Here is a 23,554-nt window from a genome sequence, read left to right as displayed (position 1 = left end):
ATATCTACCACTTACTCCTTCTCCCAAGTTCTAACCTACAGAGACTAGACACAGGAGTTATTAGTTAAATATAAATTAAAAGGATCTTCTGCCTTCCACATAATGGGCTGGCAGCCTGGCAGAGCTTACTGTATGGAGAACTCACAGTATACTTAAAGCCTGATGTTTCTAAATAAAAGTGATCTAAGAGGAGGCAAGGGGCTAGAAGCTGTGCCACTGGAGCAGCATCCTTCACAACGTTCATCCTAAACTATAGTGATATGAGGCCCTTGAATGTCACACTCGTCAAGCTTGCTAATCAGTTCAGTCATTTTATCTCAGTGAATAAAAAAAGAAAGACTGACGCATTTCTTCTAAAACTCATTCCTCAGAGAGAGATGTAGAAATAGAAGTACTTCATCTCTTAGCCAAAGCAAGAACTTCTTTAAGATAGAAGAGGATTTATTCCAATAAAGGGCAAGCAATTGCTTATGAAAACATTCTTTTTTCTAGGTTCATGGTGTGTCTTACTTTAGAATGGAGCACTATTTGCCCGCCAGAGTGATGGAGAAACTAGATTTATCCTATATCAAAGAAGAGTTACCCAAATTGCATAATACCTATGTGGGAGCTTCTGAAAAAGAGACAGAGTTAGAATTTTTAAAGGTAAGCATGCAAGATTACAAATGATAAGCTTTATATCTTTCTCAAGTAGGCAAGAAGTGTTAGAGGACACATATCTAAGAGTTCAAGTGCCAAAAACTGATACTGTGCATAATCTCATCTCATTTATTGCTGACTAAAATCATGATATTTTAATTCCCATTTTGTAAAAAAGGGAAATGAGGCTCAAAGAGGAAATGTAATGTTCCCAGAGACATGGGGCAAATATGATTTGAACCCATCTCTATCTGGCTGTTAATCCTATGCTTTTATCTTATTCCATACTCAAAATCAAAATACATTATACAGAAGAGGCAAATGAATTTGGTGAATGACTTGATAAGAGAGGCAAGTTCATACTGATTCTAGAATTATTTGTTTTGCTTTTTCTCAAAAGGCTTAAAATTCAGTTACATCCTTTAAAAATGGTCTTCCCACTAAATGCCAATTAATGTAGATGGGGGTAGAGAGTCAGAAAAAAAATGACTTATTAGGTTACAGTTCTATTAGACCTATAACCAGCTTCTATATGACCTCAGATAAATAGTGCATTTATGATCAAGAAAAATAGTACCATGTAAACTTCCAATGCAAATAGCAAATATAAGATAGTGTTCTATTGAAAAGACAAATTTTCAGAACATTCTTCTGTTTTAGCTTCCTAGGATGTAACAGTATGCCTTCCATTCGCTGCTACGTATAGAAAGAAACCAAGTTTCCCAGCCCTGTGAAAATTTATGACAGGATTTTATTCACAGACTTACATTACCTTTCATCTAGTGTTCATGGAAAGAAAGAAAGGCAAGATGGTTTGTTCTGTTTGAGTCTAAATTTAAAGATATTAAATTATGGACCTACACTTTTCTTAGTTATTACATTTTTATACTTGTAGAAAGTAAGAAGTTACATTATAATTTTATTAATAAAGGTAGAAGGCAGATTGGCACAGTGAAAAGAATTTGCATGAGGATTTGCAAGCAGACAGTCTTGCATTTGAATTCTTATTTCAACTAGCTGAGTGACCTTGGACAATGTATTTAACTTCTCTAAGTTTCAGTTTTGTCCCTGTAATTAGCATGCCTAATGAATATTAGGTTGCCCTATTCCTTCTAATAATATATTCTGTTACTTCATTTCCCTTTAACTTCAGCATCTTTCTTCTAACTTAGGAAGTTTTATCTTGTTAACACAACCTTCTAAGGCTTCACTTTTGCTATATATTATGTTGCTTTTGAAATATCTTTTGTAAATCTGCTTTATCGAAGTATAATTTATATACAATAAAATTTACCATTTTTATGTGTTCAGTGAGTTTTTAAAATATATATGCTATTGAGCTTGGGCATAGTTATGCATGTCTATAATCCCAGCTGGTTGAGAGGCTGATGTAGGATCACTTGAGCCTGGGAGTTTGAGGCTGCAGTATGCTTTGATCTTGTCACTGGGTTCCAGTCTAAGCAACAGAGTGAGACCCCATCTCAAAATAAAATAAAACAGTAAAGTAAAATAAAAATAAAAATATATATACAGTTCAGCACCACAATCTTGAGAACAAGGGTTAGCAAACTGTGGCCTGCCTGTTCTATAAATAGTTTTATTGGAACTAGTTCATACTCATTTTTTTATATATCATCTGTATCTGCATTCATACTACAACCACAAAGTCCAGTCATTACAATAAAGATCATATGATCCACAAAGCCTGAAATATTTACTATCTGACCCTTTACAGAAAAAGCTTACCAACTCCTGATATAGCACATTTCGAATACATAAAGTTCTCTCATGTCTCTTTATAGTCAGTCCCCTCCCCCTACCTCTAACCCTTAGCAACTACTGATCTACTATTACCGTAGTATTCTTTTTTTCTAGAATGTCATGTAAAAAATAATATACAGTCTTTCATGTCTGGCTTCTTTCACTTAGAATAATACTTCTTTTTGTTTCTGTTTTTGAGACGGAGTCTCACTCTGTCGCCAGGCAGGAGTGCAATGGCATGATCTCGGCTCACTGCAACCTCCGTCTCCCGGGTTCAAACATTCTCCTGCCTCAGCCTCTTGAGTAGCTGGGACTACAGGCACGTGTCACCACGCCCGGCTAATTTTTTTTGTTTTTAGTAGAAACATGGTTTCACCATGTTGGCCAGGATGGTCTCGATCTCTTGACCTTGTGATCTGCCTGCCTCGGCCTCCCAAAGTGCTGGGATTACAGGCGTGAGCCACTGTGCCTGGCCTAGAATAATACTTTTAAGATTCATACATGGTGTGGTATATATCAGTAGTTTCTTTTCTTTTTTTTCTGAGTAGTTTTTATTTGTGCAAATATATAATTTGTTTATTCTTTTCATTAGTTGATAGATATAAAGCTGTTATAAACATTCCAGTTCACATTTTTCTGTGAACACAATTTTTATTTCTCCTGAGTAAATATCTAGCAATAGGATTGTTGGGACCTATGGTAAGTACATGTTTAACTTTGTAAGAAACTTCCAAACTGTTTTCCAAAATCGTTGTACAGTTTTACAGTCCTACCAATAGTGTGTGAATTTCAGTTGCTCCACATCCTTGACAACACTTGGTAGTTTCAGTCTTTTTCACTTTAACATTTGAAATAGATGAGTAGTGGTATATTATTATGGTTTTAATTTGTACTTGCCTCATTACTATTTATGTTGACCAATCTTTTCATGGGTTTATTTGCTATTTATATACCATCTTTATTGATGTGTCGAATGAAACCTTTTACCCCCTTTTGTAACTGGTTATATGTTTCCTTACTGTTGAGAAGTACATGTTCTTTAAATATTCTGCATACAAGTCTTTTATCAGATATATGTTTTACATATATTTACTCCTAGTCTGTGGCTTGCCTTACATTTTCTTAACATTGACTCTTCTTTTTTATTTTTAAGAGTCTCACTCGGTTGCCCAGGCTGGAATGCAGTGGTGCAATCTTGGCTCACTGCAGCCTCTACCTCCCAGGTTCAAGTGATGCTTCTGCCTCAGCCTCCTGAGTAGCTTGGATTACAGGCGTGCACCACCACCCCTGGCTAATTTTTGTATTTTTCATAGGGATAGGATTTTGTCATGATGGCCAGGCTGGTCTCAAACTCCTAGCCTCAAGTAATCTGCCTGCCTTGGCCTCCCAAAGTGCTGGGATTACAGGCGTGAGCCACTGCGCCGGCCAACATTAACTCTTGATGAGCAAGTTTTCAATGTTAATGAAGTTTCCAGTTTTTTTGTTTTCTAGTTTATGGTTTTTATGTTCCATCTAAGAAATTTTTGCCCAACCCAGGGTCACAAATACTTTCTAAGTTTTATGCTTTTAGTGCCTGTATTTAGGTCTGTGATCCATTTTTGGTTACATTTCGTATGTAGGGTGAAGTAAGGGTTGAAATTCACTTTTTTGGCATGTGGATATACAGTTGTTCCAGTAACCTTTGTTGAAAAGATTATCCTTTCCACATTAAACTACATTGATACAGTGTGTTAGTCCTTTTTCACACTGCTGATAAAGACATATACCCAAGACTGGGCAATTTAAAAAGAAACAGGTTTAATGGACTTACAGTTCCACATGGCTGGGGAGGCCTCACAATCATGGTGGAAGGTCTCACATGGTGGCAGACAAGAGAAGATAGCTTGTACAGGGAAACTCCCTCTTTTAAAACCATCAGATCTTGTGAGACTTACTCACTATTATGAGAACAGCATGGGAAAGACCTGTCCCCGTGATCCACTTACCTCCCACTGGGTCCCTCCCACAACATGTGGAAATTCAAGATGAGATTTGTGTGGGGACACAGCCAAACCATGTTCCGCTTCTGGCCCCTCCCAAATCTCATGTCCTCACATTTCAAAACCAATCATGCCTTGCCAACAGTTCTCCAAAGTCTTAATTCGTTTCAGCATTAACTCAAAAGTCCATAGTCCAAAGTCTCATCTGAGATAAGGCAAGTCCCTTTTGCCTATGAGCCTGTAAAATCAAAAGCAAGTTAGTTACTTCCTAGGTACGATGGAGGTACAGGCATTGGGTAAATACAGCCATTCCAAATGGGAGATATTGGCCAAAACAAAAGGGCTACAGGTCCTATGCAAGTCCAAAATCCAGCAAGGCAGTCAAACCTTAAAGCTGCAAAATGATCTCCTTAGACTGCATGTCTAACATCTGGGTCACGCTGATGCAAGAGGTGGGCTCCCAAGGTCTTGGGCAGCTTTGCCCCTGTGGCTTTGCAGGGTATAGCCCGCCTCCTGGCTGCTTTCATGGGCTGGTGTTGAGTATCTGTGGCTTTTCCAGATGCATGGTGCAAACTGTCGTTGGATCTACCATTCTGGAGTCTGGAGGACAGTGGCCTTCTTCTCACAGCTCCACGAGGTGGTGCTCCAATTGGGACTCTCTGTGCAGGCTCCAGCCCCACATTTCCCTTCCCTACTGCCCTAGCAGAGGTTCACCATGAGGGCCCCGCCCCTGCAGCAAATGTCTCCCTGGGATCCAGGAGTTTCCATACATCCTCTGAAATCTAGGCGAAGGTTCCCAAACCTCAGTTCTTGACTTCTCTGCACCCACGGGCTCAACACCATGTGGAAGCTGCCAAGGCTTGGGGCTTCCAGCCTCTGAAACAACAGGCCGAGCTGTACCTTGGCCCCTTTTAGTCACAGCTGGAGTGACTAGGATGCAGGGCACCAAGTCCCTAGATTCTACGCAGCAGAGGGACCCTGGGCCTGGCCCACAAAACCATTTTTTTCTTCTAAACCTCCAGGCCTGCGATGGGAGGGGCTGTCACAAAGGTCTCTGACATGCCCTGGAGACCTTTTCCCCATTGTCTTGGTAATTAACATGTGGCTTCTTGCTATTTATGCAAATTTCTGCAGCCAGCTTGAATTTCTCCTCAGAAAATGGAATTTTCTTTCTATCACATTGTCAGGCTGCAAATTTTCCAAACTTTTATGCCCTGTTTCCCTTTTAAAACTGAATGCCTTTAACAGCACCCAAGTCACATATTGACTGCTTTGCTGCTTAGAAGTTTGTTCTGCCAGATACTCTAAATCATCTCTCTCAAGTTCAAAGTTCCACAAATCTCTAGGGAAAGGGCAAAATGCTGCCAATCTCTTTGCTGAAAAAAATAAAATAAAATAACAAGAGTCACCTCTGCTCCAGTTCCCAATGGGTTCCCAACAAGTTCCTCATCTCCATCTGAGACCACCTCAGCCTGGACCTTATTGTTCATATCACCATCAGCATTTTTGTCAAAGCCATTCAACTAGTCTTTAGAAAGTTCCAAACTTTCCCACATTTTCCTGTCTTCTTCTGAGCTCTCCAAACTGTTCCAGCCTCTACCTGTTACCCAGTTCCAAAGTCACTTCCACATCTTCAGGTATCTTTTCAGCCATGCCCCACTCTACTGGTACCCATCTGCTGTATTAATTCATTTTCACACTGCTGATAAAGACACACCTGAGAGAATGCAATTTACAAAAGAAAGAGATTTAATGGACTTACAGTTCCATGTGACTGAGGAAGCCTCACACTCATGGCAGAAGGTGAAAGGCATGTCTCCCATGGAGGCAGACAAGAGAAGAGAGCTTGTACAGCGAAACTCCGCTTTTTAAAATCAGATCTCATAAGACTTATTCACTATCATGAGAACAACACAGGAAAGACCTGCCCCCATGATTCAATTACCTCCCAATGGGTCCCTCCTATAACACATGGGAATTCAAGATGAGATTTGGGTGGGGACACAGCTAAACCATATCATACAGCTTTATGTCACCATTTACCAAAGTATGTTGTTATGGTATGGTATTATTCCAACAGGTCTGCCAAAGACTGACAGAATATGGAGTTCATTTTCACCGAGTGCTCCCTGAGAAAAAGTCACAAACAGGAATATTGCTTGGAGTCTGTTCTAAAGGTGTCCTTGTGTTTGAAGTTCACAATGGAGTGCGCACGTTGGTCCTTCGCTTTCCATGGAGGGAAACCAAGAAAATATCTTTTTCTGTATGTCCATTTAACCTCTTTTCATTATATTTTCAAATGTTATTACCAACTTCCAGTATAACATATTAACAGACTTTCCTTAGACTCTGCCATTCAATGGGGATAATACATCTTAATACTATTTAACTCTTCCTTTGTAGTTGTAGAAAGTATTATTGAGATTTTATTTATGTCTGTTTTATCAACAGGTGATTTTTAAGATTATTACACATTCCTGACTGGTTATATACTCAATTAACTTTAGTTAAATTACAACCAGGTTGAATTCTCTGAATAAGTCAGAACTTATTTTAGGGTTGTAACATCTCACATGGAGAAATCCTCCTAATATTTTTAAGATAGATAATTATCTTAACCCTAGTGAACCTTGTCTGGCCCAATAGTAAACCCCCTCGTAGCAACTGTTATTTGAATCTCAGAGGTACAGAGACTTACTGGATTTTATGAATTAGTCCCAGGACTTTCTGCAGTTTTAGATTTTTGGTGTACAGCTCTCTATAGAGATAAAGTTAGAAAATGATTTTTAGAAAATAATATGCTTATGGAAGATAGTTAGCGATAAAGGCATATTTTGATTTTGGACCTAGTTGGGATACCTGAACATTAAAGTTCCATTGGCCAACTTCAGAGATGAATAAAAAATATTAATATGTTCAGATGTTTGTTTTCCTAGTGGTATTCAGGAACTACTGATACCTTTAGTTCATATTTAGGCTAAAGTATAGTCTTAGCAAAACCGTGTTTATATAATTACCAAGGTCCTGATGAATCTGGATAATCTTCAACCCTGAGACCATTTCTAGACCTAATGGTTAGTTGATTGAAACCAAGAGATATCACAAGATTGCCAAATAATACGTTCTCCGGACCACCCACATCTTCTCAAGATTGTCAGGACCAGGAAATTACCTGGGTTTAATTTACCTTCCCCCAGTGGAAATGCTGGCAGAGCCCACGTCTGAAGGAAACCTTAGATTAATTAAGTAGAAATCCAGTTTGGACCGTTTTGAAAAGGCGACAAGTCAGATAATCACACAGCATTCAGCTCTATGTAATTTGCCAAGCTACCACACTGACGCCCATATATAGAACTAGCCATGATTCGTTCATTTTTAAAGATCTGCGGGAATAGAGAATAGTTCACATTCCCACTCAAATTATTCCTATATTTAATAGCATTCATTTATCCTGAAGTTCTTTCTCTAACACAGAACTCTATTTTTTTAACCCTCCTTTTTATTTCTGCTAACCTCTGGAGAAGTGGAAAAGTTACCATTTGTCTTCTCATATCTCACAACTGAGTTCTCTCAAGCACATTTCTTATCCAGTCCATCCATTAACACTTGGAGAGAATCAAATATTCTTCGTATGTGTATCAAAACTATACATCTTTCTTAGATATTAAATCATCTATACTATCACTTTTCATAATTAATATGAACCTCTAACCTATCTCTGCATTTTTGTGTGTGTGATCTTTGCTGCCTTTGGGTGTTTTATTATAGGTACTGGTTCTGTAGTTCTTTTGACTGATCAATTAAGAAGATTCTTTCATGTTAATGCTTGAATCAGTGAGAGAGTTTTACAACTATGGAGTTCAGTGTCTTTGCAAATTCCTTGACAGTGGTTAAGTGGTGTGTTTGTTAGGAAAGAAAAAATGTTCTCCAAGTATTTGAAGAGTTACTTGGTATACTACTGATAATCAAGATACTAGTTTGTTGCTACTGTATCTTTAGCTCCTCTCTAATACTTACTGATTTCTGTTTCTAACAAAGAAAACAGATTTAATCCTGAAGCTTTAATTGGCAACAATATCTAGCTAGAATTTAGCAACGTTGTTTTATTTCTAAAGTTTCTTTGAATTTATACAAGTAAGAAAAGTCCATTGAAAAATTTATAAATAACCAAGGCTAGAAATTGTAAAGATGACATGATTGAAGTCTGGGTAATACTCTTATTATTACAACTCTTGTAAGCCTACTAAATTTGGCTTTTCCATGCCTATTTCCACATTTGAAGTAAAGACAAAGGACATGAAGTGGAATAATCTGCACAGTGGCCAAGAGCTAGAGTACAGTCTAACTGAACTTAAGTGATTCTCCAGTGATACTAGTCTTAGATCCCCGACATGTTGAACACTGGTCTTTTAAGGCATGGGTCACCAGCAAGCCTCACCATATAGGTCACAAATTTGAGTATGCTCTCTTCCACAAGAGATGTTCATTTCTCAAGAAATTTCAGAGAGATGAAACTGATTTGGTGATTCTCCTACTTTCCCTATAATTGGCACAAATCACTATCTCTAAATATGAATGTGTTTTATCTCTCAGCCCAGCAGTTATGTTACCAGTACCTCTCCATCTCACATTTTCTTTAATTTTCCACAACTTCTATTCAGCCTTTGTGCCACCAGACTCTACTTGACTGAATCACAGCTCTTATCGTTATATATTAATAAAAAAATCTTGTTTAACTTTCATTTTCTTTACCCAATAGAGTAGAACACATATTTATTATTTCCTTTCCAAACAGTTTTGGTGTTTGTAAACATTACCATAAATTCAAAATATCAATAATCTTATCAAAGGAATCAGTTTCCTTTGTTGATGACTGATATATACAATCTAGATTTAGGCTACAATTTCTGAAAGTGGCAAACAAAATTTATTTCTTGCATTTGTTTATAATAATACAGTCATGTGCCATGTAATGACTTTTCGGTCAACAACTGACCATGAGCAATGGTGGTCCCATAAGATTATAATGTTGTACCTTTACCACACCTTTTCTGTGTTTAGATATATACTACACAAGCAGTTGCCGCAGTATTTAGTAGGCTATACAGGTTTGAAGCCTAGGAGCAATAGGCTACACCATATGGTCTAGGTGTGTAGTAGTAAGCTATCCCATCTAAGTTTGTATAAGTGCACTTTAGGATGTTTGCACAATGACAAAATCACCTAATGATGTATTTCTTGAAACATATCTTTATTGTTAAGTGATACATGACTATATAGGATTATATTTATATTAGATGTAAGTCAACACCCAGTGCCTAATAACAGGAAATATAAATAATATCTCTACTTATTATAATTATGAATACCCTTGGTTAATATTGTAGAAAAAGAAAATCACATTGCAAAATACATCAGATGGAATAAAACATGCCTTCCAGACAGACAACGGTAAGGTATGCCAGTACCTGCTGCACCTCTGCTCTTCCCAGCATAAGTTCCAGCTACAGATGAGGGCAAGACAGAGCAACCAAGATGCCCAAGATATTGGTAAGGAGAAACAGACTATTTCAGATGACTCCTGGGAATATGCAGAATTTTTGCCATCAAGTTTTAAAAGAACTGCCATGTTTAGGATGAAAACTTACAGTGTATATACATGTTAAATGGCTAAATCAAGTCTATAAAGGTGTCACAGATGAAACCACTATTTCAGCTTCATGTTCACCCTGAGAGAAGACTCCTAGGGAGTACCTGTTGAAATGTCCATTTTGTGCTTAGCAATGAAAGGCTAGTTGATGTAAACATTATAAAAGTTTCGGCCATGTTCTCTACCCTCAGTAAACTTATCCAATATTTCGAAAGGTAAGACCAACATGCTTGAAACAGTAATACACAGTAGAAGTTCAGGATTTCAGCCAGGCATGGTGGCTTACGCCTGTAATCCCAGCACTTTGGGAGGGCGAGGCGGGTGGATCACGAGGTCAGGAGTTTGAGACCAGTCTGGCAAACGTGGTGAAACCCCGTCTCTACTAAAAATACAAAAAATTAGCCAGGTGTGGTAGTGGGCACCTGTAATCTCAACTACTTGGGAGGCTGAGGCAGAAGAATCGTTTGAACCTGGGAGGCAGAGGTTACAGTGAGCTGAGATCGCATCACTGCACTCCAATCCAGGTGACAGTGCCAGACTCCGTCTCAAAAAAATAAATAAATAAAATAAAAGTTCAGGATTTCAATAACAGATTATATTGTACAGACTTTATGACCTATACTGTTAGAAGAGGGAAATCAGAGACTAGAGTACTGGACAGGTGGCACTTGAATTGGATATGAAGGATAAAAATAATGCAAGTAGTTTGAAAATAAATGGAAGGGCTTTAGAGATGAGGAAAAGAATATAGGAAACAAGGCAGACGATGGGGGAAGTATGCATCCAGAACAGGACAGTGAAGAGACACACTGTATAGTTTTCTGGGTGGCAGATTTACCACCTATTTGTTTTACTTGGGTGCATCCCTGTTCTGAGATTGAGATGGATAATCATAGTGCCTAATATAAATGGTCAGGAGAATGGTTTTACTTTCTTTTGAAAAAGAGTCAGCAGAAGAAACTAATCTGACTCTGAAAAAATATCTCAATCAGAACTGAAATGTTTAAATTTCAGAGAGCTAAAACTGATTTGGTGATTTCTGCAATTAGAGATTAAAATTATACAAAATTTAATTCTGCATAGTAAATTATTACAGGTATAAGTGAAACAGTCAGAAGTATGTGATTTAAAAATTTAATGGAATAGCACTGATGACCTTGTGCAGCAGGGTCCTATGAATTCTTTACCCAAACTGTTTCATATTCAGAAAATATTTTCCCCATAAGAGCAGACTGGGGCGATGGCAACCTGTGACTAGATGTTTCTCAACCTTTCAGAATCATGATGGGGGTAGAGGTTGTATGCTGATTTAAAATGAAGATTCCGGGAACTTACATAAAACTCAGAGAGCTACAGTCTTTGGGAATTTGGACCCTAGAATATGTACTTTAACAGGCTTTCCTCAGTAATTATTATTTTATTTTATTTTTTTTTTTTAAGACAGAGTTTTTCTCTTGTCGAAATCTTGTTTTGGTGCAGTCTCGGCTCACTGCAACCTTTGCCTTCTGGTTCAAGCGATTTTCCTGCCTCACCCTCCAGAGTAGCTGGGATTACAGGCACCTGCCACCATGCCCGGCTAATTTTTGTATTTTTAGGAGAGACAGGATTTCACCATGTTGGCCAGGATGGTCTCAAACTCCTGACCGTGATCTGCCCGCCTTGGCCTCCCAACTCAGTAATGATTTTTACACATGCTAAAATACAATAACCACTGCTATAAAGTAATCTCATTATTCTCTTTCTGCTTTGCTCTGCTAGAAAGTTTATATGCTCTTATATATTTTCAAAGTATAGTGAAATATCAGACCTATTAGAGCCATCACCGTTCTTACTTTGACTAATATTCTATTCAGTACAATCTATAACAACTGAAGGTTACTTCGTTACGGTTGTAGTATAGTGAACAGAATCAGAAGACAGAAGTTTGAAGTTAGTCTCTCATCCTCAACATTTCTTATACTGAAGAACAATATAGTATAGCAGTTAAGAGCATGAGCTCAGGAGCCAAATTGCCAGTGGTAAACTAGGCTGTGTTACTTACAAGCCCTAAAACCTTGGGCAAGCTACTTAAACTCTTTGCCTTAGTTACTTCATCTATAAAATGATTACCATAAGATAATACCTATATCAGAAAGTTGTGAAACGAAAATGAATTCATACATGTACAGCCCTTTAAAACTACCTGGCAAAAAAATATTCAGTAAGTATTTACTGAAGTATTCATTATCATTATTGTCATCACCATCATCAACATTGTTTTACCACTAGAAGATAGTACTACTACTATACTATATGCTGCTACACTATGCAATAGCGGTAATAGTAGCAGCAGCAGCAGCAGCAGTAGTAGTAGATGAATGAATGACCTTAGCAAAGTAAGTGACTTTTTGGAATCTCAATTTCTTCATCCATGGAGTGGGGGCTGGGGATACTGTTGTGAATATATATATGTATCACAGGTTTACCCCCAGGATTACAACAGCTATGTATCCTTGCTCTCATATGTGAAAGCACTTTAAGATGGTGTGATCTGTATCTTTCCCCTTGGCTTATAAGTAACTGTCTGCCTATTTATTTGTACTACAAGTGAAAACAACTGGTGTTATCTGTGGGAGGTTAATGGGCTGACAAATGTATGCTGCTTCTTTAGAGTCATAGAATATTGGTGCTAGAACCTTACAGGTCATTAAGTTCAAAATTTTACTAATGGCAAAACAGGTTCAGAGAAGATAGTGTTTTGCCCTCATGTCATATATAGAGGTCATATCTCTTAATTCCTAATCCAGTACACTTTCTGTTTGATGAATTTCCCAAGAACTGATTTGCATGGATTTAAGATTAATCAGTTATTGAACATTTACTGTTTGTAAGTGCACAGTACTATGGGATAAGAGAATAAATGAAGTCCCTCTCCTAAAAAGAGAATATGATTAAGCTGACGATACAAGGAATCACAAAATGGTAGCAGGGACTGAGCAGAAACAGATTAGGAAGTATGAATTACAGACTAAGTATGGAGCTAGCAAGCCTTTGTGTTCAAATTTTAAACATTAATATTAGGATAGAAGTTCATTCTAATCCATGTTGCAGTTCTTTCCAGGTAAAAGGCAGTAGGAAACACCAGATAAATGGTTGGTTTATGATCCCATCCCATATCCAAGAGTAGGCTACAAATGGATTTGAATATATTTTTATTCCCTAATATGTTCACAAAGCTGACTAAACTGAGCCAGCTATCCTTATTCCTGCCAAAATTTGGTCTATATTTTCTTTAAGGATGGAGACATCTGTTGGGTGTAAAGGCATTTCCTTCTGAAGACTTCATTTTGCTTGTTTGATTACAGGCAACTCATAAAGTAAATGAAAATAGAATAGTGTTGTTTGCTATAATAAAAACTTTATATTTTGAGGTAAATATGACAATGGGACAATGGGAATTTTTTTTTTTTTTTTTTGAGACGGAGTCTCGCTCTGTCGCCCGGGCTGGAGTGCAGTGGCCGGATCTCACCTCACTGCAAGCTCCACCTCCCGGGTTCACGCCATTCTCCTGCCTCAGCCTCCCGAGTAGCTGAGACTACAGGTGCCCGCCACCACGCCCGGCTAATTTTTTGTATTTTTAGTAGAGACGGGGTTTCACCGTGTTAGCCAGGATGATCTCAATCTCCTGACCTCGTGATCTGCTCGCCTGAGCCTCTCAAAGTGCTGGGATTACAGGCTTGAGTCACTGCGCCCGGCTTGATTATGGGAATTTTTAATGAAGGTGTATTTTTAAAAATCTTTGGTTTTTTTAAGGTCTTGTTGTAACTTGGTGCCCACTTCCATTTCAGAGAGAGATAATTGAATTTTCCTAGTGACAATAAGGCATGTTTCTTTAAACTTAATTCTGGTGCATGAAGATTAAAAACCTTTAATGTTTTCCTACCTCTTTATGCCTGAGAGAAAATATCAATTATTAATCTTCCTAGGAAGTAGAAGATAAATGAAACAATCCAAGAATCTAAGTCAGTAATCATTTGATATTTTCTTTCTTTCTTCCTCCTCCCCTCCCTCTGTCCTCCTCTGTCTCCTCTTTCTCCTCCTCCTTTTTCTTCAAGGGAGACATTTTCTTTATAAAAGGAAGTTCCCAGTTGTTGTATGTAGCAGTCAAACTTAATTCCATGTAGAATGCAACAACATAGAATTGCTGCTTTCCAGAGGGGATCAAAGGTAGTGCCTTGTGATGTGGGTCACTAACTGCATGAAAAACTAAATCATTTGAAATCCTGCGCTCCTATTCTTCATTTACATATACTGCAATGCTTTTGTTATTAGCCTCAAATATTAAAATATCACTGTGACACTGGTTCTTACAAAATAGAATAGCCAAACACTTGTTATAAAGTATCTGTAAATTTAGCCTCTATAAGACAACTTTGGATGTGTATTTGGGAGTGAAAGAAATTGAAGCATAAAGAGGTGCCCTGCTTCCTGATCATGTTAATTTACAGATACTAAAACAGACAGATTAGTACTGTTTGATTCTCCCCTTCCTCTGTTGCCTCAGATAAATCATTAAGTCAGCCCAGTGAGAAGGTGGGTTTGGCATAATAGTGAAATAACAAAAGGAATAATTTGCCATAAATGCTTTTTTTGTGTGTGTAGCAGCATTATTGAGATATAATTCAATACCATACAGTTCACCCATTTAAAGTATGCAATTCACCATCACCACAATCTGCCTTAAGCTTTAAAAACTCTCTGGGCAAAACTCCTCTGCATAGCTTTTACAGGTGTGTGTTCACCATGTCAGCCCATCCAGGTTTCATTTCTGCCTCTCCCTCTCCCTTTTCTTGGGTGCTGATATTTTAGCAGAGACAGTACTAGCATTGAAAATTTCTGTGTTAAATGTCATTCTTATTTCTGAATGAAACCTATAAGGAATTTGGTGTCAGCAAGCCTGACCCCCAAACATTGTTGAGTCCAAGAAAATCATTAGATGAAGCAGGAAATGTTGAGTAGGCTGCAACTAAGAGAAAGCTAACGAGATGAAGATATGGTATGAAAACCAGATCTTCAACCCTCCTTTTTAAAACCCTGATTGCCACACTTTGAAAGCTACCTACTTATGCTGGCAATCAAAATGATTAAAAACTACATGCTGCTTTTTTATTAACATAATTATTCTCATAAAGGTACTGTGGCATTTCCATCATGTAAAGCAATCCTATTTCCTTGTAGAGAGAGCTTCGTTTAGGAGCCTGAATCTCCAAGCAGAGTCTGTTAGAGGATTTAATATGGGACGAGCAATCAGCACTGGCAGTCTGGCCAGCAGCACCCTCAACAAACTTGCTGTTCGACCTTTATCAGTTCAAGCTGAGATTCTGAAGAAGCTATCCTGCTCAGAGCTGTCGCTTTACCAGCCATTGCAGAACAGTTCAAAAGAGAAGAATGACAAAGCTTCATGGGAGGAAAAGCCTAGAGAGATGAGTAAATCATACCATGATCTCAGTCAGGCCTCTCTCTATCCACATTGGAAAAATGTCATTGTTAACATGGAACCCCCACCACAAACCGTTGCAGAGTTGGTGGGAAAACCTTCTCACCAGATGTCAAGATCTGATGCAGAATCTTTGGCAGGAGTCACAAAACTTAATAAGTAAGAACATATTAACTAAGCCAATTACATATTTGTAAATTCTACATTTCATACATTTCTTTTTGTTTTGACGTTTTATTATTTTCACCATTTTTTTTACATTAACACTTCCCTGCTACCTTCGTTTTCCCTCTTCAGTTCAAAGTCTGTTGCGAGTTTAAATAGAAGTCCTGAAAGGAGGAAGCATGAATCAGACTCCTCATCCATTGAAGACCCTGGGCAAGCATATGTTCTAGGTCAGCAAAAACAAGCTTACCTTCTTTGTCCCATACCTCATGCTCAGAGGGAAGTGAACAAGATCGTCTTAATTATCAAATTATTTTGGGTTCCATGTCCTAATTGCCAAAACTGAATATAAATTTTAGGCTACTTAAAACGCACCAAATCAAATTAACACGTGATTTAACAAGTGATTGCTTCATGGTATAGACTATTAGCTTCTCTTTTTTCCCCCCTCAGACAGGGTCTTACTCTGTCACCCAGGATGGAGTGGAGTGATCATGGCTCACTGCAGCCGCGAATTCCTGGGCCCAAGTAATCCTCCCACCTCAGCCTGCTGAATAGCTGTGACTACAGGCATGCAGTACCACACCTGGCTTTTTATACTTTTTTTACAGAGACAGGGTTTCACTGTGTTGCCCAGGTTGGTCTTGAACTGCTGGACTCAAGGGATCTGCCTACCTTGGCCTCCCAGGGTGCTGAGATTACAGGCTTGAGCCACCACGCCCAGTCTGTTAGCTTCTCTTGGTCACAGTAGCCGTGACAGTCTTACTAAGACTGTCGTGTGCCATTACTTTAGATTACCTTTTTTGGCTTTTCCTTTCAAGCCAATGTGAATGAACTCTGGTAATGCTATAGTTTTGGAGAAACACTTACTTAGGATGCTTTCAGCTTAGCAGGAACAAAATTGTCTCTAAAACCTTAGATAATTTTATGAAATATGCTATGATGTATAGGTAGAAATGCTTAAGTTGATTTCAGTTTCTTCAAATTCTCCCAGATAGCAGGGCATATTATTTAAGTGAGGTTGTGTGTGTGTGTGTGTGTGTGTGTGTGTGTGCATGTGTGCATATATATCTATATATATGCACATACACACGCTACCTTTTAAGATAAATAGTTCAGGTTTCCTGTTGTCTTGTGCACCTTAAAAGGGAAATGCACTGGAGTCGATCTTTTAAGCACAGAGATCTGAACTACTACTCAAAATATGAAACAGCATGGGAAACGAAAGGGAAACGAGGATTGTTTCCCTTCTGTTGTCTTACGAAATACTACTAAACTCTCTTCTTAGGCCCTAGGTTTGTTAATTTATCTCTAATTAACCACAGTTTCCTTTTTATATTCTATAATTGGATTCAGGGTATGTGGAGTAAATGAAGACAAAAGAGAACTCTGCATTATAATACATAAATATTTATGGAAGCAACATTACTTTATTAATGTAGGCTTTCGCAGCTTTCAGAGATTATACTATCATCAATTTAATTTCAGTCAGTTAAAAAAAACTTAGATAAAAGGCAAGATTTCATTCTATAGGTAACTATGTGTTGAAAATAGGCTAAGAGATTGATCTTTTAGGAAATATTTTTCGAAGTATATTCACATATAACGGGGCCTCATACATTCTAAACTATTTTCATTAAGAAGGCTTTGGTCTACATGAAAATTCATTACATATCAGAAGGAAGATAGTAAATATTCTACAGAAAACATAAAACACTCTTAAAAGGAAATTTTTCTGCATTTTGTATTTATTCATTCTTACTATTTGAATAATGAATTTTCTTTTAACACTTGAACAAATGAAAAACTCATTCCAGTTTCATCATTTTCATGTTTGATATATCAAAATATTTTCAGAAACAATATGTTTGTGTTTAAATTTATGCTGCAAAATAAGTTATTATTCTTAGCTACTATTTAAAATAGTGAAAATGCCCATTGGAGGATGTTTTCTCAATGTAAATACAAAATGTTGCTGCCTTATTGTTTTATTGATTTTTATGAACTTATCAGAAGAAATTACTTCGATATCTAGCATCTGACCATCTTATGAAATGTCTAATAATTTAATTTATGCCACAGGAATGACTATGCATAGTCCTGGAAATTCTTCATCCCAAGTACCCTTAAAAGAAAATGGTAGGTTTACAAAACGTTTTTCCCCTCATTTCCATCATTTCTTTTCTCTTTTCTTGTACCTTAATGAGATAGTCTTGGACCTAACAATGAAGAGTCTTGAGTTCCATGCCGAGGATTTAATCTTACATTGAAGTTAAAGGAGAGTTGTATTTTTCAGCATCATGGTGACGTAATGGGACCTCTGACTGAGGCTAATGTTGATGAAATGACAAATTAGAGATAAGGACACTAATTGGGAAGCTAAGATAATAGTTCAGGTGAGAGATAATTTCTATTAAAAAGAGTTTTAACTGAGGCAGTTATTTTAAAGGGATGCTTGAGCTGAATCTTGGGGGGAAAGGAGGATTTATTCAGACAGAACAATAAAGATAAGCATTCCGGATCAAGGGCATAGCATGGTCAGAGACATGGAATCATGAGAAAAGAGATTTAGGGAACTGCAGGAGTCTCAGTATGGTGGCATGTGGGGGCCAGGGTGAAGTTTGAGAACTAAGTAGGACCAGTTTTTAATCTTATGCTAAATATTATGAGGAGACTTTGAAGACTTTAAATGCTGAGATTATAGTTTAGAAGGAATCTAAGAAACAAAATCGTAGGAAGAAGACCAGAAATGTCCAGTGACTTGAACATCACTGGCTTCAAAATTTTTAGAATTTAAATTGCAAAGTATTTTCATATACATTATCTTATTTGATCTTTCTGACAACTTTCATGAGTAGAAAATGTTTTACTACTATCTATACACTACTTTCCTCCAAAAATGTTTCAGTCTTAGACTCCTAAAGTTGAAATAATTAAAAGCCTGATGAAGAAAGAAGCCATTCTGTTAATTAAAATTACTAATACATCTAAACTTGATGAAGTTGTAAATTTAGTTTCAATATTCCTATAGCCAGGGTAAAACAGAAGGCATAAGACTGAACTATATAGAATTGCTAGGGTTTTTTAGGTCAAAACTGTCAAACACCAGAGTGCTATTTTGTATAATTCTCATTCTCTAATTAAAATACACATACTAATTCTTTAAGAGAGAAAAAATTTTCTTGGAATTAAAATTGCTTTTAAAAGTAAAACTACACACAATGTCTTAAATACTCATAGCAAATGAAGGTAAGGTTTCTTTCCTTCTCATTTTATTTTTGAATGTATCAGTCCTCAATATGAGGGCCTATCATTAAAGAAAAAATTATTGAACTTATACTTGGACCTAAATTGGTAATCCTGTTATATAGCTTTCTAGTGATCAAACTCCTTACATGAACTGAATTTATACCTGTATACCTCAAATACCTCAGTTATGAACATGTCCATATGGTAGTAGAATGCCTGTATACCTGAAACACCTTAGTTATTAACACATCCATATGGTAATAGAATGCCCGTATACCTGAAATACCTTAGTTATTAACACATCCATATGGTAATAGAATGCCCATATACCTGAAATACCTTAGTTATTAACATGTCCGTATGGTAGTAGAATGCCTGTATATGTGAAATACCTTAGTTAAACACGTCCATATGGTAGTAGAATGCCTATATACGTGAAATGCCTTAGTTATTAACACGTCCATATGGTAGTAGAATGCCTATATACGTGAAATGCCTTAGTTATTAACACGTCCATATGGTAGTAGAATGCCTGCGTACCTGAAATGCCTTAGTTATTAACACGTCCATATGGTAGTAGAATGCCTATATACGTGAAATGCCTTAGTTATTAACACGTCCATATGGTAGTAGAATGCCTGCGTACCTGAAATACCTTAGTTATTAACATGTCCATATGGTAGTAATTATTGCCTAACAGTTATTTAGTACATACTGTGTGCCAAGCACTGTTCTGAGCATTTTTTATTATTTCTTATTTAATGCCCACAACAATCCTATGAGGTGAGCGTTAATGTTATTTTTTTTTTTTTTTCACAAATGAGAAACCAAAGCATAGAGAGTTAAGTTGTGCAAAAGGTCACAAAGTTAGCAGGTAGTAGAGCTGTGATTTGAACAAAGGCAATCTGTTTCTAGAGTCTACGCTCTAATCTACTCTTTAGACCTCCTCATAATGTGATCATGCCTAAGTATTATTTCTCCCTGCTAAACTTTTGAAAGAAGCTAGATAATAACCTATTCAAGTATGAGAATTTTTAATGTGTTTTAGCTTAGGTTATGGTGAAAAAGAATATGAATGTACATTGGATAGCCAATGAGCATGAATTTACATTGGGTAGTTTCTCTATTTAAACCTTCAGAAGCCTTAAAATCTCACCTGCCCTGGACAGTAGGGCCAATCCACCTTCATATAGAGGTATACCTCAGTTAGCTTGCAAACAAGGCTATATTTTCCTCAAAACTCTCTTTGAATCTGGCCAAGTAGCCTGAATTAGTACTCTGTTGAGAATCAAGTTTTCACATAATAAAGCATGGCAAACATGTTTTTGCAAATAGTGTAACTAAGGATCAAAAAGTAAAATTACTTGCCCATGCGTCAAATATGGGACCTCTTACCCTAATTTCAGTGTTTTTCCTGCTGGTCAGGATTATTAGATGAAAATTATAAATCAACATCAGTTAATATTAAATCATTCATCACTTAGAACAAGGATGAAGGTATTATATTCACTCTTACCTTTTTTTTTTTTTTTTTCTTGAGACGGAGTCTCGCTCTGTTGCCCGGGCTGGAGTGCAGTGCCCGGATCTCACCTCACTGCAAGCTCCGCTTCCCGGGTTTACGCCATTCTCCTGCCTCAGGCTCCCGAGTAGCTGGGACTACAGGTGCCCGCCACCTCGCCCGGCTAGTTTTTTGTATTTTTTAGTAGAGACGGGGTTTCACCATGTTAGCCAGGATGGTCTCGATCTCCTGACCTCGTGATCCGCCCGTCTCGGCCTCCCAAAGTGCTGGGATTACAGGCTTGAGCCACCGCACCCGGCCTGAAATTTGAAAGAAAAGATAAAAAAGTCATGATTCTTCCAATCTCACACTTTGAAAAGGTAATATGGAAAGGATTCTAATCCCTTGATTAATTGTGATTTCAAAAACAAAAGTTGCTCAACTTAAAAAATAACAGTCGTTATTTTCCTTTATAAGAGTAAAAACAAAACTATGTAAAACTTTTCCAAGAATTACGTAAAATTGATTTTAATGTTTCTTGTTTTACTGTAATTATTATACAGCAATTGAAAAGTAACTTTTAGCTAAGTTTGTCATGTTGCTTCCTGAAGTGTCCAAACCACAAACTGTAGATGGTCACCAACTTATCATGGTTTGACTTTACAGTGGTGCAAAACAAATAAGCAGTCAGTAAAAATTGTCTTTTGAGTACCCTTACAACCCTTCTGTTTTTCATTTTCAGTACAGTATTCAATAAATTACATGAGATAGTAACCACTTTATTCTAAAAATAAGCTTTGTTTTAGATGATTTTGTCCAACTATAAGTTAACACAAGTGTTCTGAGCATATTTAAGTTAGACTAGGCTAAAGCTAGGACATTTAGTAGGTTAGATGTATTAAATGCATTTTTGACTTAGGGTATTTTCAACTTTTGATGACTTTGTCGGGATGTTTAAAACCTACCACAGTTTAGTGCCTTTTTATTCTTAGTTGGGATGAGAACCAGAGCAACTCAGCCATTAGTCTCCTTAAGCCATTTTCTCTTTCTTCTTTCATTTTATTCTGTCTTTACTGCTTGGAATTTTGCTTTTCTGGGAACTGTATGCCTAATGGACATATTAAGTATCTATCATAGAATAATGGATTTCATCAGTGTCCAAGTATCCCAATTCCTGAACAGTGGGTGATTAAATGTGAAACTTGAAGGAGGAAATGGAAATTTAAAGCAATGATCATCATTTAATCATTTTACAGAGCACTTTGATTTAACATGTTCTCTCTTACCACCTCATCAGTGTGGTCACTTAAAGGCCATACTGATTTCAATTCCTAATGTGACCTCACCCCCTTATTTGTTTTATTTAATCGTATGGGTTTTGTTCTGTGTTGTTTTGTATTCGTTCTAGCTAAAAAATAGAGCTAATTGCCTATTTTTTGATAAAAGGATCTTGGATACTTAAACTCATTGAGCAAGGCATTAAATAATGGATGGGCTTTTGCTTAGGATTACCTAATATGTAAAGTATTTCACACCATTGTCCAATGATACTTTTTGTAATTTAATTAATAAAATCATTAGAAATGCCGAATTACCACTACTTTTATTGCTAATAACTAACTTTGGGTCAAAAAGAAACAACAGAATAGGAATATATACTCTACAGAGAGCTAGCAAACTTGCACCAAAACAGTATTGAGATAGAAGGCTAATTCACTCCTGAGAGGAAATTATTGTTGTTACTGTCTTTTGAAATTAAAAGAATTTATTTATACAATATGAAGTATCACATTACATCATTTAAGCATCAATACAAGTTTTGTGACAAAATTACTATTTGTTTTGTGACATATTAATACAGTGTTAAGTCCGTGGGTTGTTATATGTTGCACATACAGAAATAAAGTCTGTTTTCATACTGATTTGGTTGTTACAAAAATGCATACCAAGGTTTAAGGAAATTCTGGCTTACAGTTTAGTGAAACCAAAACCTCTCATTTTCAGAAAGCTTCAGTATACTTGAGAAGTATGTAGAGTTGAATTTGAAGATTCACTTTACAAAAATATCCTTAGGAATATGTTGAACAAACTCACCATCGCCAACACCTTCACACACAGACCAATTTGAACTGTCATTGTAATTGATGTTAGGAAGTGTGTGTGTGTTTGTGTAAATGCTTGAATTGCAAAGTGGATGAATTAATTTGATAAGCATGTCAATTAAGTGTCATATTTATTGGTTTAAGAAGTTATTTGTGAATGATTAGCCTACTTTAAAAAACCTAGTGGAAATAAGAAAAAATAAATTCTAGTTCTCATGATGACATTCATTCAATTTATTTAACTAGGATTTATCAAGTACTGACTTCAGGCATTTTAATGGGCACTGATACTAGTTATTATGTTGAGCAGGTCACAAAGTGTTACTCCTCATCTGCAAAACAATGGTTAAAAATCCCTTTACTTGCAAAATTGTTTCACAAATAGAATTTGAAATGAATGAAGATCCTTTGAGAGTACATGTGCTAGACAAGGAATTATTAACAGGACTATTAAAAATAGATCCAGTTTCTGACCAGGTGCCGTGGCTCACACCTGAAATTCCAGCTCTTTTGGAGGCCTAGACAGGAGGATCACTTGAGGCCAGGAGTTCAAGACCAGCCTGGGCAACATAGAGAGACTCCATTTCTACAAAAATAAAAAATTAGCTAGGCGTGATGGCACGTGCCTGTCATACTAGCTATTCAAGAAGCTGGGGTGGGAGGATCTGCTTGAGCCCAGTAGTCGAGGCTACAGTGAGCTGTGACTGTGCCACTACACTTATCCTGAGCAGCAGAGCAAGACTCTGTCTCAAAAAAAAAGAAAAAAAAAAATCTAGTTTCTTCTTGCTATTTGACTCAAGAACCTATTAAGAATATTTTACTAATTATAAATTTAAATGTCAACCATTAATTAGAAGGAATGTTTTAATATATTGAGCACTGTCAAATTCAGGGAGTCGATTGTGGTGTAACAGACAGAAAACCTAAATTGAAAAGTTCAGCTCTTTCCTGTACTAGCTGACTAAATTTGTGCAAATCATTTAACCTATTGAGGTTTATTTAATCATTTGTAACTGAAATACACTTATTTCAAAA

At 37.0% G+C, this 23,554-nt stretch overlaps 1 protein-coding gene across 3 annotated transcripts in view; it reads left to right on the top strand.

Moving 5' to 3' along the window:
- Window positions 1–23,554, top strand: part of PTPN13 (protein tyrosine phosphatase, non-receptor type 13 (APO-1/CD95 (Fas)-associated phosphatase)) — a 115,016-nt gene that overhangs the window by 29,328 nt on the left and 62,134 nt on the right. The window contains exons 8-13 of one of the 3 annotated variants that reach the window (XM_011990760.1): window positions 493–645; window positions 6,460–6,642; window positions 9,767–9,929; window positions 15,247–15,664; window positions 15,803–15,900; window positions 17,753–17,809. In XM_011990760.1, the coding sequence (XP_011846150.1) occupies window positions 493–645; window positions 6,460–6,642; window positions 9,767–9,929; window positions 15,247–15,664; window positions 15,803–15,900; window positions 17,753–17,809 (1,072 nt within the window). The remainder of the gene's footprint in view (window positions 1–492; window positions 646–6,459; window positions 6,643–9,766; window positions 9,930–15,246; window positions 15,665–15,802; window positions 15,901–17,752; window positions 17,810–23,554) is intronic. The other 2 variants (XM_011990761.1, XM_011990762.1) reach the window with 2 other exon arrangements.

Source organism: Mandrillus leucophaeus, unplaced genomic scaffold, assembly GCF_000951045.1.
Source record: "Mandrillus leucophaeus isolate KB7577 unplaced genomic scaffold, Mleu.le_1.0 Scaffold381, whole genome shotgun sequence".
NCBI classification, from domain to species: domain Eukaryota; kingdom Metazoa; phylum Chordata; class Mammalia; order Primates; family Cercopithecidae; genus Mandrillus; species Mandrillus leucophaeus.
The sequence above is the reverse complement of the archived record's forward strand: the minus strand, read 5'-3'. Positions and strand labels throughout refer to the sequence as shown.